Source organism: Pan paniscus, chromosome 22 (genome assembly GCF_029289425.2).
Source record: "Pan paniscus chromosome 22, NHGRI_mPanPan1-v2.0_pri, whole genome shotgun sequence".
In the NCBI taxonomy this organism is placed as follows: Eukaryota; Metazoa; Chordata; class Mammalia; order Primates; family Hominidae; genus Pan; species Pan paniscus.
Window position 1 is genome coordinate 38,459,075 of NC_073271.2, and position 17,903 is coordinate 38,476,977.

Genomic DNA, 17,903 nt, shown 5'->3' on the forward strand with positions numbered 1-17,903 from the left:
CCCCCGCCTCATTTTGGAAACAAAAATGTCTCCAGACATTGCCAAATGTCCCCTTGGGTGGAGGAAGTACAAAATTCCCCTGGTTGCCCTGTTTGATTTTGGGTCGTGGGGGAATTAGGGGTGTGGGCTCATTTATGGAAATTCCTTGAGCTATATACATATGATTCATCAACTTTTCTGTACACATATAAAGCTTTTAAAGTTTTTAAAATAAAAAAAACAAGTCAATGAATGACTGAAAGAACCAGTAAGTTTTCCAGCAATCCGAGACAATAGATAGAGTGGGGTTTAATGTCTTGTTCACAGACAAGGAGACTGGGATCCAGGGTGGGTCAGGGCAGGGGGCCAGCAGGATCCAGGAGGGAACTCATTCCCTGACTTCTCCTCCACTTCCTTCCCCCATGCTCTCACGCATTCTTGCTCCCGAATACTAGCCAAGTCCCTATAGAGGCTGATCCCATGCAGGGGCTCGGTTGGACCTTTAGCCTCAAACCCCCGTGGTGGAAACAGTTAGGATTGGTGGACGCTGCACCCAGCATCCTGCAAACAGAATTCTGAAAACTGATATCTCATGCAAACAGGATATCAACTTTTGTCAGAAAGATCAAAAAGAGCTTGAGGTTTTTCTTCACAGCCTCAGCCTTGCCTCTCCCCCTCTTGCTTTATCTCCTCATTTCTGTGTGCAGGCGAGCTTCTTGGCCTACGGGCAGGAAGAGATGGCAGCGGGGGAGACGCAGCTCTACGCCAAGGTCTCCAACAAGCTCAAGGGCCGCAGCAGCCCCTCGCTCCTGGAGCCCCTCCTGGCCATGGGCTTCCCGGTGCACACCGCGTGAGTACTGCCCAGAGACCCCGGGGCCCAGCCAGTGAGGCTGGTGCCAGACCCTGCTGCGGCCCCCGGCATGGAGCTGCAGGGGTGTAGGGTACGGCTTCCTGTGAAAGCAGTGCACCTTGCAGGGTAAGACACTGCCTCTTCACAGGGCCCTCTTCTGCTTTTCGTAAATGAGGTGATCTTGACCAAGCTTGTCCAACCCACGTGAGGCCCAGGACAGCTTTGGGCTTAAGCCATCATCCCACCTCAGCCTCCTAAGGCTGCCCTGTTCAATTTGTGTTGGCTGCCCAACACAAATTGGTAAACTTTCTTAAAATATTATGAGATTTTTTTTTTAGCTCATTAGCTATTATTAGTGTTAGCATATTTTATGTGTGGCCCAGGGAGGCACAAGAATACCCCTGATATTCTTGACTTTTTAAAGACCAGCTCGGCTGGCTGACTGGGGGACCCTGAAATTTGTGAAAATCAGAAGCCATGTATTACTCCGGGTGCCCCATTTTGGGGGTTTGGAGGAGATTGGGGCCTGGTTGTAATCACTTTGTGTGCAGCTCAGTGACTCTGAAGGTGGCGTTTCAAGATATTCAAACTCTAACGTGAAAGGCCCCAAAGCTCGCTGAGTCTCTAACACTGGGACCAACTGTCAGCAGGGCTGTGCTTCCACGCTGCCCGGGGAAAGTCACTTGTCCTCAGAGACAATCCCTTGAGTGTCTGATAACGAAACAAATGGGTAGGAAACTTCAGACACAGTGTGAGCGCGACCCTGCTTACCCAAGGGAAAGGCCTGCATGTGGAAGAGCTTAGCCTTCAGAGTTACCGCTCTCGGAGAGGGAGGCCACGACACCAACATTGGGTTACAGCTTTCATGGCAAACCAGTGCCTTAAATCTGACCCATTCATTTTTTCACATGGAAAAATGTATCAGAAACACACTTTAGGTAACTTTGGGTTGGGGAAGGAGCTAAACTTTCCTTCCACACTATAACAAAAGCTTGGCCAAATTGGGTGAAGTAACTCTGAAGCTAGACAAACCCATTTCTTCTCCCCAAATCAGGGCTTTGTCGTCACTGTTATGTTCAAGCTAAGCCAAGGGCCTTTGAATGGGGAGTGGGGTCAGGCATGTGCAGGGCGGCCACCGAGCACCGTCCAGGCATTACAGACAAGGCAGATTTTGTCCACTGCTCGCCACCCAGTGCAGGCAGGACACTGGGCCCACAGAGTGCATTAGTGGCGGAGGTGGGACCCGAACCAGCTCTCCATGCCTTTGAAGGAGTCCACGCTGGATTTTACTACTAAACCTATAGCATGGACTTCTACTCAAAATTCCTTCCAGTTTAAACATTAAGCACATGTTGGAGGAAGAGAAATGTGTGTTAATTTCCCCACACCAGAGCACCTCATAGTAAGGGCCCTGCACCAAGGCTGCCTTGTTCAAACCTCTCCAGGTGGCCACAGCCCCATCGGTGCCCACCCAAATAGCAGCATTCGGCATCATGTGGTGGGTTCCTCATAGACACCTGCTGTTTCCAGTCTGCATTCCTGATAAATTACCTTTGCTATATTCCATTCTGTTTCATTTGGTCCAGTTCTGCCCAATTCAATGCAATGTACTTACGTCCCGGGTTACCGTGATGAATAAGACTCAGTCCTGTGTTCAGGGAGCTCTTGGTCTGGCAGGGGAGAGCCGTGGGTGCAAGGGGACTGTGTAAGCCGTGACAAGTGCCTGCCTGGCTGCTTTGGAAAGGGCTGTTTCCCAGCAGAGAGGTGTGGGAGGCGAGCCTGGGGATCAGGGTCGCTGATGCTGGGGTGAGGAAAGCGTGTGTCCGAGCCAGGTGCACGTTCCACAGGGTGGGTCCATTTGCTCTAGGCAGTGGGGGGGGGGGGGGCAGGCCAGGGAGAGGGATTGCAGGAGCAGGCGGAGGTCAGGTCCTCAGCACTGAGACCCCGTGCCAAGGGCTGAAGCGGGTAGCCAGGGAAGGACAGTGAGGGGAAGGTGTGAGCTGGTCAGCATTGTCCAAAACCATGATGGCAGCACTCAGGGGACAGGCGCTGGAACTTCCAGCTGGAAGTTCAGCATCAGGCCCTCTTCAGAGCACCCCCCAAAAGATCCTGGGTGTGCAAGGCTACACCCTGCCTCTCTGACCCTTTTCCCAAGAATGGGCGACGTGACTCTGTGTCTGTGTCTGCTCTTCTGCAGGCTGAAAGCGTTGGCAGCCACGGGGAGGAAGACAGCGGAGGAGGCCTTGGCCTGGTGAGTGCAGCTGTTCCTGTAGACCCAGGGGCGTTTGGGCTGAATGCCCTGTGCCTAAGGACTCCCCCCCACCATGGCTGACGCCAGGAAGAGCCGGGCGCCTCTGGGTGGGATGGGGCCACTGCGGAAGTGAAACAAAATAACCTCCCTGCCTACCCATAGTGCACTGAGGGAGGGGCACAGGGCTTTGGTTAACCATGGAAAGAGAAAGAGAGAACTCTGAACAAGGCTTTCTTCACTTACAAACCTGATTCAATCCAATTTGACTGCCAAGAAGAACAGGTTCATGTGCTTTGTTGAGTAAATGGGGAAGACATGATTGTTGTGTTGTGATAAGCACGTAAATGAGGGTAATTGTTAGAATAAAGTAATTAGGTTAAAAATGGTAGCATTTGGGTTTTATATTAGTACTGCTAATATTCAACCTATTTCAGTAATTGAAGAGCAGGCTGGGATTTTGCATACTTGTGTTTGATTATGTCCTCCTCAACTGCCTACTACGATGGATAAGATTCAGATAGATAGGAGGATGTTTGTGTTTATTGATGGAAAGATTTGAGACATAATTGACATCTTTTCTGATAGAAACTAGCGACCACCATGCTCTCGGGCTGCCTCTGAGGGGAAGGGAGTTTACTGGTGGTCATGAAGCCAGGTGTGTGGGTCAGGTGAGGGCTCTGATTCGAGGTGACCTCACCAGGTACCAGCTGCGTGAGTGATTCTGCAAGCCACCCACTGCCACGGGCCTGTTCTCTGCTCTGGGGATGGAGAGGAGGGCCACCGTTTCTCTAAAACCCTCTCCCACCTGGATGTGCTGTGGGGAGTCCTTCATCCTCTGCCCTGAGATAGCCACGGGGAAAATCAAACAATAAAAACCAGGTCCCGGGAGGCTGGAGTGTCCTCCCCAAAGCAGGAGGGCAGATACTGATCCTGGGTCTCTGAACGTGCAGTTTTCCCAATGGGATGCCCCCTCCTCCTCCAGAAAGTGTAGACCACAGGCAAAATGGGCAACCCCTTCACAGACTCCACTAAAGCCAGTTGCCAATTTTGGATCAGAAACAAGCCCACTGCTGTGAGGGGCATGGCCAGCACCTCCCCACTGCAACCCGGTCAATAAGACTAGGAACCCCACCAAAAAACAGGTAGGCAATGGGGTCCCCTAGACTGTCAAGAGCACCCCAACCTCTCACTAGTAACCAGGGAGGTGGTGCAAATTAAGATATCATTAGAGCAAACAAGGTAACTCCAAGTGTTGATGAGGGTGAGGGAAGCGGGGCCTCACACGTCACTGGTGTCACTGAGGAAGGCAGTGCTGGGTATCTGCCAACCTTGGCAACATGCACAGCCCACCAGCCTCCGTCGTGTGTCTAAGCAGATTCCCTGGAGAAATGCAAGGAGCCTAAAGAGACATGTACAAAGATCTTGATTGCAGGGTTATGAAATGGTTTTAAAATAAAATAATTTAGATGTTCATCAGTGCGGGAATGAACAAGTGCAACATTGTATATGTATACATGAACTATTACACAGCCTTTAACAAATTCGCGCTGACAAACTTCACTAGACACGTGGGTATCAACAGGGATTAATTGAAAAGACATGGTAGAGGAAAAATGCCAGTTGTAGAATAATTTGAATAACAGCTTATGATTTATGTAAAACAAGTGCTATCTATAAGTCCGTTACTTAAATTTCTGGGAGAAGACAAAGCAGCTTCACCCTCTGGGTGAACCCTGGAAAGGGGGAGGGTGGGAACCACGATGGAGAGGAGAGGTAACTTCTTCTGTGATTTTTATTGAAGAGAATATGGTCTTGCGTAAGTTCTGTTTCCTCTAGTGATTGAATACTACTTTCTAAATTGAAAATTATATCACAGGCACTTTGCTGAGTAATTAGAAATTCTTCCAAACCATGATTTCTAATGAATGCATGGTAAATAGATTTGCTATCAGTTATGGAGTTTTTCTTCTTTCTTCTAAATAACCCTAAATAACCTTCTAACTTTCTTCTAAATAACCCTAAATAGATGTTTCATGTGCAAAGTTTTGCCTATACAGTACTTTGTGCTCTTTCCTCGGGAGAAATTTCTGGAAGTAGAATTATTAATGCAAAGAGTGTGGGCATTTTAAGACTCTCGATACCTATTGGCAAATTGCTTCACATAAAAGTTGAAAGGTCTGTCCTTAAGTCCTGCTGCACCTTTTACACATTGAGCAGAACTTTTATCCTTTTTATTGAAAAAATGTTTGTGAACTTGACAGATGAGAAAAATGCCGTCTCAGAGCTATTTTATTTCCATTTTTATTGTTAGTGACAATGAACTCCTATGTTGGGTCATCCGTCATTTTTCCTTTAATTTAAAATAACTGTCTGCCTGAAATCCCAGCCACTCAGGAGGCTGAGGCAGGAAAATTGCTTGAACCGGAGAGGTGGAGGTTGCAGTGAGCTGAGATTGTGCCACTGCACTCCAGCCTGGGCGACAGAGAAAGACTCCATCTCAAAAATAAAATAAAATAAAATAAAATAACTGTCTGAATCTAAAGAAACGCAGCAGCTACCTAAATTTTGTCTAGGTTTTTGGTTTTGGTTTTTATATGTAATTTGAAGTTTGAGGTAAAATACAAATGTGAGGTTTTCCCGCAAAATTTTCCCACACCATCAAGGAGATGCTGGGCCCACGGATCATTGGAAGACCAGGTTTTAGGTCTTGCTGTCAACTTTCTTTCATTTTTTCTACCTTTGACTTTGGAATCAGACTAAGGTGGGTCTGAGAGCAGGACTTACACTGACCAGGTCTGTGCCACACACAGCTGTGCCACAGTGCCTCCCACCAGTAGGATGGCTGTGAGATTAATTTATGTCATGAGCATATATGATGTGTTCAGTGTGCCCTACAATTCTGCATTGCTGTCATTGTCATTCTGTTGTGTGTCCTCAAAGGGGAAAACCCTTTTTGTTGTGACAGTGGGTGACGCCGGCTTGCTCTCTGTTGCAGGCTGCGTGATCATTGCAATGACCCTTCCCTAGACGACCCCATCCCCCAGGAGTATGCCCTTTTCCTCTGTCCAACGGGGCCCCTGCTGGAAAAACTTCAAGAGTTCTGGAGAGAGAGCAAGCGCCAGTGTGCAAAGAACAGAGCTCATGAGGTCTTCCCACACGTGACACTCTGTGACTTCTTCACGGTGAGTCAACCCAGTGTGCCTTCAATGCTCACGGCAGCTGGAGGCATTTTTCTGTGCTAACCAGGCCATGATGGGACAAAGTTGACTTATTTAAATGGGATAGTCCAGAACTGCATCATTAGCTGGCACCTTCACATGAGCTGTCCTTTATTTTCCTCTTTGCCTTCATCTGGTCAACTCCTGTTCATCCTTCAGAACCCAACTCATTTATCCTCTCCCCTTTTTGAGTCTTCTCCAGCTCCCCAGGCAAAAGGAGTTGCTGCCCATTTTCTTGTTCATGTGTCTAGTGGCACTTTTGTATCATATGGGCCATGTGTCTGGTGCAGCACCGCATCCCTCACCAGACCGAGTCCCTCAAGGGAAGGCAGATGCCTCACTCATCTTTGCACCCCCAGAAACTAGCACAGCCCCTAAAACAGAGTTTGTGTTTCCAAAATGTGTGGTAAGTCAACTCAAGGACGGGTGATTATTGGCTACCCCCAAATGCAGAACTTTTCCCTGTCTCAGGGACCAGTCGTCTGATTCAGAAAAAAAATGGCCCAGTGGGTAGCTCCACAGCAAAACACAATGGCCCAGCGGGCAGCTCTACAGGGGCACCGGGAAGACAAGAAGAATGTGGGAGCTGCTCAGGAGAAAAGAAGGAGAAGGGAGAGACAGACAGCCACTGCTCTACTCAGCTCCACCAGAGGGGCTTAAGGAAGGGCACACCCACTTCCGCTACCGTGGCCTGGCCCCAACTCTGCTGTTGGCAAACTGATTTGTTCCACCCATTTCAAGGAATTCCATCAGGGCCCAAGGAACCCTCCATTCCAACACCAGGCCCCTCGGTGCTGGATGGAAAGGAGGAATGCAAACCTCTGAAGGGAAAAGATTTCTGGAAGATGTCCCAGGAGAAGCAGCACCTTCCAAAGCCTCCAACCACCACCCTGGATTGCCCGAGACTTGCAGGGATCCCCAGAGCACAGGACTAAGCCTGGGAAAGCCCCAGAAAAATCGAGAGAGTTTTCCCCCTACATCGACATCAACGGTACTTGTGACAAGCTGACTCCCTTCTGGCTCACCCTCTGGAGCCAATGGGGAAAGGCAGGGCAGCCCAAGCCATGTGACACAGCTCAGAAATCAGAGCAGGCCTTGGCCCCCCGCTCCTTCCCCAGCCCACTGAGGCGCAAGCACACACACACACACAGATAGACACAGAGACAAACACATAGCTCACACACATAGACACACACAGGTTGACACAGAGACTTACACATGCACACAGATACACACACATACATGCATATAGACATACATAGATATAGACACACAGACACACACAGATAGACACAGAGATGTACACATGGCACACACAGATACACACACATACATGCATACAGACATACATAGATATAGACACACAAACACATACAGATAGACACAGAGATGTACACATGGCACACACAGATACACACACATACATGCATACAGACATACATAGATATAGACACACAGACACACACAGACATGGAGACGTACACACAGCACACACAGATACACACACATACATGCATACAGACACACACAGAGACACACAGACACACACAGACACACACAGATAGACACAGAGACGTACACACAGCACACACAGATACACACACATACCTGCATACAGACATACATAGATACAGACACACAGACACACACATATATACATGCATACATGGATACAGACATACACAGACACACAGATAGACACACATACACACTACATGTACATAGGTACACATGCACACAGATACACACAGATATACACCACAGGAATACACAGATACATGCACATAGACACACACAGACACACACAGAGACACACATTAGATAGACACACATGCACAAACACAGACATGCACATACATGCACATACATAGACACATGCACACATACAGACACACACATAAGCACCACATACACACATATGCACACAGATACACACATGCATACACACAGACACACATATAGGCATACGCAGACACACAGACACACGTAGACATAAGCATATGCAGACACACACACACACACATATTGACATATGCAGACACAAATACACTTACACACCTCCCTCTGTCGTTAGCTCCTCCCAGTCCCCCACCCCAGGTCTGGCCTGGCCGTGGTTAGTGGAGCTTCCCTCACAGGCAGAAGAGTGTAACGGAGACTCGCTGTGTACCTTGATGCTGTAAAATGAAAACGCTAATCTTCCGAAGTGTGATATTGATCACAGCTACACTTATAACATGACTATTCTTGAAAATTACATATCTGAGGCCAAGAAACACAACATGAGACGGATTCAGGAATGGACACGCGTTCACTGGGTGGTTTTGTGTTGAGTGCCGTTGAGGGCTGCAGAGAAAACAGACAGGGAGGAACGTCAGCCCGGCCTGTCCACGGGGAGACGGAAGCTGCATTAAACACTGTGATCTGGCCTCATACTTGGGCTTGTAAGAAGCACTGTGGGAAATTCTGAGGGCAGCCCGGTGCTGGGAAGAGAAGGGATCAGGCCAACTCCCGCCAGGAGGGTGTGGTGTCTGGGTTTCCCCTGTGGTCCGATGTGGCCAATGGCACTGGGAAGGTTTTCAAGCCCAGGAAGCAGCCTGCCCAGGGCGGTAGGCAACACCGAGCCCAGATGTCAGGAGAGGCTGCGTCTGGCTGGAGGATGGGGGTGGGAGGCCCGTGGGCAAGGCTGTCGGGCCAGCACCTGTCGGGCTCTGTGGGCCTGAGGGATTCTCCAGGTGACAGAGAGCCTGCAGCCTCAGGGGTGGGAGCTGCATCAGAAAGAGGGTCCTGCAGCCACTCAGGGGGCATCAGGGAGGCCGGGCCAGGGGCTGTGCAGGCTCAGGTCCTCCAGGGAGCAGACCCCAAGGCAGAATTCCCAGTGCAGGAGACGCACAGGGGAGAGACTGCTGGTGAAGGCAAAAGAGGAGGAGAGGGTTGGAGGCAGGCAGAGCCTCAGTGCCTTAGAGGAGTCCCTGTGGAATCCGACTCGGTGCTCGGCCGTGGACGAGAGGGCGGCCCCGCAGCTGGAAGTGCAGCTGAGTCCCCCTCACTACAGGCTCTGAGCAGTGCCTGGGCAGCCTTGGAGTCTGCTAGAAACCTCCAGAAGCCAAATCATGCAAACCTGAGCAAAGCAGTGTGCCATGGGACTGAGGAAAGGGCCTGGCAGGTGATGAGCACGTGCCATGGAGGGAGGGGATGCAGTTCAATGACGAGGGGATTTCCAACCTGGGCACCTAAAGGAGACTCCAACCCGCAAAGAAACTTACCTGAAATATTTGAAAAAACCGAGGTCCAGGTATAGAACAAATCCATAACCCCAGACACAAAGGGACGCAATAAATTATGTTACAGCGCTTTGAACAGAAAAGAGTCTCACTTTAATTGCTGCCTGATTGTTATTAATTAAATTAATAGATGACTTCTGATGAGAGGTGTGGAAACACAGGCTCTGTCTCTGTCCCCTTAGTGTGAAGACCAGAAGGTGGAGTGCCTGTACGAGGCGCTGAAGAGAGCTGGAGACAGGCTCCTGGGCTCCTTCCCCACGGCCGTGCCCCTGGCTCTCCACTCCTCCATCAGCTACCTCGGCTTCTTCGTCAATGGCAGCCCCGCAGACGTCATCCGGGAATTCGCCATGACCTTCGCCACAGAAGCATCTCTCTTAGCAGGTGGGCAGCCCTGGCCAGTTGCAAACACAGGGCCGGATTCACAGTGAGTGAGCCCTCTGTGGCAGGGACTAGCCCCCGGCACATGGATGCAGTGGGTGGGTTCCAGGGGAGCAGAGCCCAGCAGCAATGGTGGGATGGCTGGGTGGGCTTTCTTCTGGGCTCAGTGGCTGCACCTGTCCTCACCCAGGCACTTCCGTTTCCCGCTTCTGGATTTTCAGCCAGGTGCCTGGACATGGCCCTAACCTGAGGCTGAGCAATTTAACTAGAGCCTCCTTCGTGAGCCACTACATCCTTCAAAAATGTAAGCCATTAGAAAGCTTCCAGACCAGCTTTGGTCTTCTCTTTAGGCGGGAATAGCCTTGTTCTCATTATGTGGTTTTTAAAATGCTTAGCTATATGCCAACAGCCTGGGAAAGTGCCCCAGAAGGGTGTGCCAAGCATCAAGCCTGAGTGGGTGACTGTGACGGGGTTGGAGGCTGGTGCACACAGGGAGTCAGGGCCTCCCCACCCCAGCCTTGAGTGGGAGACACACAAGTCCTACGTGACTTGTTTCTGTATTTTCAGTATGAGCTTAGTGCTCTCTCCTTGGCCTCTCCGGGGAAAGATTATTTAGACTCATATTGAGAATCATCAAAATTCCCTTCTCTCCAAACACCAGCCCTGGCCTGGAGACCAAGGCTACCATTGGGGTTTAGTGGAAAGGATTGTGGACTTGACGTCAGAAGATGTGATTTTTTTCTGTGTCCCTGATGAGTGGCATGACCTTAATCAAGTCATGTCCACTCTCTCTGTCTCTTTTTCTTTCTCTACAAAACAATGAGGGCTCTCACTCTTCAAGAACAATGTTGCCTGAGTCTGTGGCCCATCCCGCCATAGTTCCCGGGACACAGAAGGCACTCAGTATTGCTGAGATTTGCCGACTCTAAAATCTGACGAGGCTGCAGTGCCTTGGTGGGAGGGCTCCCCACTTTCTCTCTCTGGGAGTGTGTCTGTCTGTGCTCAGACAGGTATGAAGCACAGATCCTGGACTGTAAATCCATCCCTGAATCCTGGGCTTCCACTTGGATGGCAGCTTGTGAGTCTGGAGATCGAATCTGCTGAATAATTAGAAAGTCGCCCCCGGTCTTTGTGGATTAGTATCCTTTATCGAATGATGGCTCTTTCACTCCCAGGCCCTCCCCCAGTGAACCTCATTGGCAGCATCTTAAAAACAGGAAGACTGAGGCTGCAAAGGGTGAAGGGCCTGCCCAAGGTCCTGTGGTGTGTAGAGCGGTGTCCCCTAAAAATGGATGTCCACCAGGAACTTCGGAATGTGACCTCACTTGGGAATAGGGCCTGTGCAGATGCGATTGGTTGGGAGGAGGTCACACTGGAGTAGGGTGGGTTCCCATAAGTGTAGAGGCCGCACAGAGACACAGAGAAGCCACACAGAGAAGTGATGTAGCCACAAGCCAAGGGATGCCTGGGGCCACCAGAAACTGGAAGAAGCCAGGAAGGACTCTTCCCGGGAGCTTTCAGGGAGAGCGCAGCCCTGCCAACACCTTGATTTTGAACCTCTAGTCTCCAGAAATGGGAGACAATACATTTCTGTTGTTTGAAACCAATCTAGTCCCCTAACCAGGCTGGCGGAGCAGGGACCTGAACCCACCTCTGTCCTGCTCCGTGCTGCCTGGGTTCATGCTGGGCAGCCCCACTTCCTGTGGGAGCCAGCGTTGACCTCACATCCATGCCCCGACCCTGAGCAGGCTGTGTCCTGCCCTTCCATGGCCCATGCTCTCAGCCTGACACCGAGGGGATGGAGGGGACTCTCTCAGTGATGAGTGACCAGTCACTGCTCTGAAGTGGCCGAGGTCCCTCTTGGGGCAAATGCATGAGGCCCCCTTGCCCACGTTGGCCCTCCCCAGTGAAACATGCCCATAGGCACAGGTCTGCAGAGAGAAGGAAACGCAAGGGCCCGTTCAGAAGTCGGTGTGACTCACTCTGACGTCAGCAACCTGCAGTGGGTCTTTCCCAGGCCACACTCACTCACATGGCAAGGCAGTCCTCCCCGACTGCTAAAAACAAAAGTCAGAAAAGGAATTTCCCCACCACCTACACACTCACGCTGCTCTGGGCTGCGCAGCCTCAGTGCCCCAGCTTTCCTAGAGACCGTGGGAGCTTCCCATCTGCCTCTAAAGGCTCACCTCTCACGTGGGAGACAGCAGTGAGCCCCAACTTCGGGGCTCCAGGGAAAGGCTTGCATCACCCTTGACCTTTTTTAGGGGGTGAGCAGATCCTGTTTGTAAGTGCCCTGCCGTGGAGTGGGGGCAGGGTACGTCTGTGCACCGACACGGCGTCTCTAGCAGGAAACTTTAGGTTAGGAGGCTGATTTCCCACTGCAGCCTTGGCGAGCAGGTGCTGCCATCCTCCAGCAGATGCTGCTGAAGCAGAAATTGGGCCAGGCCCAGAGGCTCGGTCAAAGTCACCCTGCAAAAGGGGGCACAGTGCAGCCTAAAACTAGGTCTATCCGACACCAAAGTTTGTGTTGTTCCCGTCAAGACACAGACCGCCTCCCTAGGACATAAAATACTTTGTGGCTCAACTGAAATCAGATCCTGGCGGCTTCGGTGATGCCAGCTGCTCTGCTCAGACTGACCTGAGAGCCCCTGGCAGGACCAGGGAGGGCTAGGGCCACAGGGGCAGAGGACACCCAAAAAGACCTGAGACTCAGCCACTCCCAGGACTTCCTGCTTCACCAAAACAAGGTGAACCTTAAAGACACTGTGTGTTTTATAGTTTTGTTGCCTAAAGAGTTTTCTTCTTGAAACTCTACAATTAAACAAAAAGCCGTTGAACTGGAGCTCGGGCCTGCAAGTCCAGGCCACTGGGTAACGTGCACACCCCGGGGAATGGAGTAGCCGTTTACTCTGTGCATCTGAATCGTGCGTTCGGGCAGCTAGCCTGCAAACCGATAGGCCCCCAAGACCCTGAACCCACATCTCCATATCCTCCTCTTTCCTACTTCCTGGAAAAATCTGCAGGGATCCAGCCATCTCCTTTATGATGTGAGTTCTCAGCAGGCCAAATGAGCTCTGAGTTCTGAGAGCCCTTGCCTTGTGGAAGAAGCATGGAGGTCGGAGGAAGGCGGCATTTAGGTAACGGTGCCCTGGCACCCTCTGTGTTTCCCTGATTTCACAGACTGCTCCGTGAAGCCTTGCACCAAGCAGCTGCATCTGACCTTGGCCCACAAGTTCTACCCCCACCACCAGAGGACGCTGGAGCAGCTGGCCAGAGCCATCCCCCTGGGCCACAGCTGCCAGTGGACCGCAGCACTCTACTCCCGAGACATGCGCTTTGTGCACTACCAGGTGAGAGAGCTGAGCAGGGGTTCATAAGAAGCAGATGAATGGGCTGGGCTCAGTGGCTCACGCCTGTAATCCCAGCACTTTGGGAGGCCGAGGTGAGTGGATCACGAGGTCAGGAGATGGAGACCATCCTGGCTAACATGGTGAAACCTCGTCTCTACTAAAAATACAAAAAATTAGCCAGGCGTGGTGGCGGGCACCTGTAGTCCCAGCTACTCAGGAGGCTGAGGCAGGAGAATGGAGTGAACCTGGGAGGCAGAGCTTGCAGCGAGCGGAGATAGCATCACTGCACTCCAGCCTGGGCTACAGAGCGAGACGTCTCAAAAAAAGAAGCAGATGAATGAACGGCCACTCACCTGACAGTACGTACCCCCTGGAGCCCTCCAAGGGAGATATGTTAGTAGCAAGGAAAATTTCTATTGCTTCTCTAAAGCCATTCTCTTTCTTGTGCAATTTACAACCAGCTTTCTTTTATATGTGAGTTAGAGATGCACAGACAACAAAATAGAAGCATTTCCAATATTAGAAAAGGAAGCTGGGTGTGGTGGCTCACACCTATAATCCCAGCACTTTGGGAGGCTGAGGCAGATGGATCACTTGAGGTCAGGTGTTCGAGACCAGCCTGGGCAACAGGGCAAAATGCTGTCTCTACTAAAAATACAAAAAATTAGCCGGGCGTGATGGCACGAACCTGTAATCCCAGCTACTCGGGAGGCTGAGGCAGAAGAATCACTTGAACCTGGGAGGTGGAGGTTGCAGTGAGCAGAGATCGTACCGTTGCACTCCAGCCTGGGCAACAGAGTGAGACTGGCAAAAAAAAAAAAAGACAGGAAAGGACTATTGTAAAGATCTATGAATACATGTTTTGCTTATTAATTCTTTTTTATTTATTTATTTTTTAAATGTACTGGCCATGCTAATCTTCTCTGCAGCATTCCAATTTTAGTTATATGTGCTGCCAAAGTGAGCACAATTCACTTTAAAGAACGATTTGAGTGAAACCTCATTCTGGGACTTCCTGCCCATGAATCGATGGGTTTAGAAATGAAGTGTGTGATGCTCCTTTCAGACCCAGAGAGCACGTGTGAATGAATCCACCATGTTCTGTATCGTATGAGAAGGTGTCAATAACCTCACACCGAGGAAGGCGGATGTGAAAGTCTGCTTATGCCTTCAGATCTTTTGTAGACAAAAAAGTACCTAGATGGATGGATGATGGATAGATCCCAAAATGTATTTCTTTTTTTTTCTTTTTTTCTTTTTCTTTTTTTTTTTTTTGAGAGGGAGTCTCACCCTGTCACCCAGGGTAGAATGCAGTGGAGCGATCTGCCCCCACTGCAACCTTCGCCCCCCAGGTTCAAGTGATTCTTCTGCCTCAAGCTTCCCAAGTAGCTGGGACTACAGGCACCTGCCACCATGTCCGGCTAATTTTTGTTTTTTTAGTAGAGACGGGGTTTCACCATATTGGCCAGGCTGGTCTCAAACTCCTGACCTTGTGATCCACCCACCTCGGCCTTCCAAAGTGCTGGGATTACAGGCGTGAGCCACCGCGCCTGGCCCCAAAATGTATTTCTAAATCTATCCAAAGAATTCTATGCTGCGTTTCATTACATTCTGTGCTATATATTGCCAGACAAAGCTTTGGATGGAGTCTTGGAGACACAGAACACATTGGAGGGGCAGAAAGCAGGAGGTGGCAGGTGATAGGCCTCCTATTGCTGCCATTTTCCAATGTAAATCTTTGCTCGAGACGTGAAACCCCTTTGCCTCTTTTCTAGACCCTGAGAGCCCTATTCCAGTACAAACCCCAGAACGTGGATGAGCTGACGCTAAGTCCTGGTGACTACATCTTTGTGGACCCCACGCAGCAGGACGAAGCCAGCGAGGGCTGGGTGATTGGGATCTCACAGCGGACAGGCTGCCGGGGCTTCCTGCCGGAAAACTACACGGATCGAGCCAGTGAGTCTGACACGTGGGTGAAGCACAGGTGAGTGCTGCCTCTGGCTGCAGCCCCGTCATCTCTCTCTGAGTTACTGTGTGAGAGTGCCCACCTGCCAACAGTGTGCTTCTAGACCATTCCATTATTGGTAAAATTGCATTCTCTATGCTGGCAAAATTATTCCTGCAGGTATATAGTAAACATCTTGGTTCGTCCCTGGTTTTCTGATGATAACATTCAAAATAGAATGAATTACTCTGCATTAGAGTAATTTGAGATGGTAATCCCCAAATTACTGCAAAATACTACTTCTTTATCACACACATAATAAATTATACTCAGAGGTCCTGAGCTTGGGTTTATTTATTCTTCTGCTCCATGTATTAAATGTAAAGTCCTAGGGCGTATTATTAGTTTTCTATGACTGTATAATAAATTACCACTAAAACAAAGTGCAATTATTATCTTATTGTATTTATGGGTTGAGAGTCAGAGTCCAGCTTCACTGGGTCCTCAGCTCGGGGTCTCAAGGCTGTAATCAAGGTGCCTGCCAGGGCTGGGCTCCCCACTGAGGCTTCATACCCTCGCCTGAGCATACACAGTTGTTGGTGGGAGTGATTTCCTTGAAGCTGTAGGGCTCCTGGTGAGTTGCTTCTTCATCAGCTGAAGAATCTCTTAATTTTAGCGCCTTTAGCATCATCTGGTGAGGCTAAGGATTTTCAGAATCATCAGATACTGGTTCTTTTTTGTTCGATGTTCTTCCCTCAATTTATCTCTTTCCTCTCCTGCTTCACTATAAATAACATGAAGAAACCAGGTGATACACTTAACACTTTGTTTGGAAATAGCCTTAGCTATGTGACCAACATCATCACTTACAAGTCCTGCTCTCCATGGACAATTTCATTAAACTCTCTGGCACACATGGGAAGGATGCTCCTTGCTCTGATTTCCTGGACACCTGTCACATTCCTTTCTGAGTTCTCCCCGGAGGATTCACCTTTAGCATCCCTATTTCCTCTAGCAGTCTGTTCATGGTGATTTGGGCTTTCTCCGCCGTGCTACTCAAAAGTCTCTTAGCCTCTACTCACTGCCAAGTCCCAAAGTTGTTTCCACGTTTTAAGTTCAGAAGGTTTCCAACTTACAATGGTTTGGCTTAGGATTTCATAATGGTACGAAAGTGATATGGGTTCAATAGAAACTGTACTTCAAGTGCCCATACAGTCATTCTGTGCTACACTTTCAGTCCAACATTCAACGAATTACATGAGATACTCAACACTTGATTATAAAATCGGCTTTGTGTTAGATTATTCCGCCCTATCATAGGCTACTGTAAGTGTTCTGAGCGTGTTTAAGGTAAGCTAGGCCAAGCTGTGATGTTCAGTAGGTTAGGTGCATTAAATGCATTTTCAATTTATGATGGGTTTGTTGGAACATAATCCCATCTGAAGTTGAAGAGCATCCCCTGTTTGTTAGAACAGCACCCCATTCCTGATACCAAATTTAGTAAAAGTTTAACCAGAGATGCAGAACCAGTCACTTTCATACAATATATAATACATATAAGTATATGTACAGTTGTCCCTTGCTATCTGCAAGGGATTGGTTCCAGGACCCCCACAGATACCCAAATCCTCATGTTCTCAAGTCCCCGATATAAAATGCTGTAGTATTTACATGCAACTTATGCACATCACCCTGTATCCTTTAAATCATCTCTAGATTACTTGTGATACATAATACAATATAAATACTATGCAAATAGTTGTTATATGGTATTGTTTTTTATTTGTATTTTTTTAATTGTATTGCTATTTTTTAATTGATTAATCTTTTGAATATTTTTGGCCTGCAGTTGGTTGAATCCACAAATGCAGAACCTCCAGATACAAAGGGCTGACTGTACATACATAGTATTTTATATTATATACACATGTATCACACACATATATATATGGAAAGGTATATATGTGTACACACATCTATATTGATTTACTACAATGAATTGCCTTATGGAATTACTGGGGCTAGCTAAGCAAGGGCAGACAGGCAGGAAGGGAGGATCCTATTCAGGCTGAAAACCCATGGGCAAGCTGAAGCTTGATGTCCACATGTGGCAGTTGGAAGGACCACCCGGGTGATGGGAGAGCAGTCACAGACACAGCTGCTATTGAAGTCTCTGAGTGTGAGGAAAGCCTAAGTTTTTTTAAAAATGCCTTCCAACTGCATAAGTCAGGCCTGCTCAGAATAACCTTGCTTTTGATTAATTTAAGTTCAGCTGATTAGGGGTTCTAGTCGCATTTGTAAAATCTCCTTCCAGCAGCACCTAGACTAGCATTTGATGAGATGGCTAGGAAGGCTGTGTGTGATGCTTAGGATGGCTACTGCCTCCCTTCCATCCTCCAGCTCTCATGAGAATGCCTCCTGTGGCCCACCCTGATCAGACATGTGCTAAAAAGGAAGTCTAGGAACTGTCGTTCAGTCTGGCCAAGTTGCCACACCATAAAGCCACTGCAAAGTGTTAAGGTGGCTCTTGTGAGCTTTTTCTCTCTCTTCTCCCAGGTTCCAGTTAGGAGAGTGGAGAGAGCAGGCAGAGGTCAGAGTACACATGGTGAAAAAAGAGAAAAGCTACTCAGCCTCACGGGTGTGCATGTTGG

General features: G+C 49.2%; 1 protein-coding gene across 2 annotated transcripts in view; it reads left to right on the forward strand.

The window, feature by feature from the left end:
* Nucleotides 1–709: 709 nt before the first annotated feature.
* The window catches only part of UBASH3A (ubiquitin associated and SH3 domain containing A), a 44,084-nt gene continuing 26,890 nt past the window's right edge, over nucleotides 710–17,903 (forward strand). The window contains exons 1-7 of one of the 2 annotated variants that reach the window (XM_003823881.5): nucleotides 710–829; nucleotides 3,027–3,080; nucleotides 6,076–6,262; nucleotides 9,762–9,960; nucleotides 10,148–10,261; nucleotides 13,138–13,307; nucleotides 15,083–15,291. In XM_003823881.5, the coding sequence (XP_003823929.4) occupies nucleotides 717–829; nucleotides 3,027–3,080; nucleotides 6,076–6,262; nucleotides 9,762–9,960; nucleotides 10,148–10,261; nucleotides 13,138–13,307; nucleotides 15,083–15,291 (1,046 nt within the window). In that variant the 5' untranslated portion in view covers nucleotides 710–716. The remainder of the gene's footprint in view (nucleotides 830–3,026; nucleotides 3,081–6,075; nucleotides 6,263–9,761; nucleotides 9,961–10,147; nucleotides 10,262–13,137; nucleotides 13,308–15,082; nucleotides 15,292–17,903) is intronic. The other variant, XM_003823882.5, reaches the window with a different exon arrangement.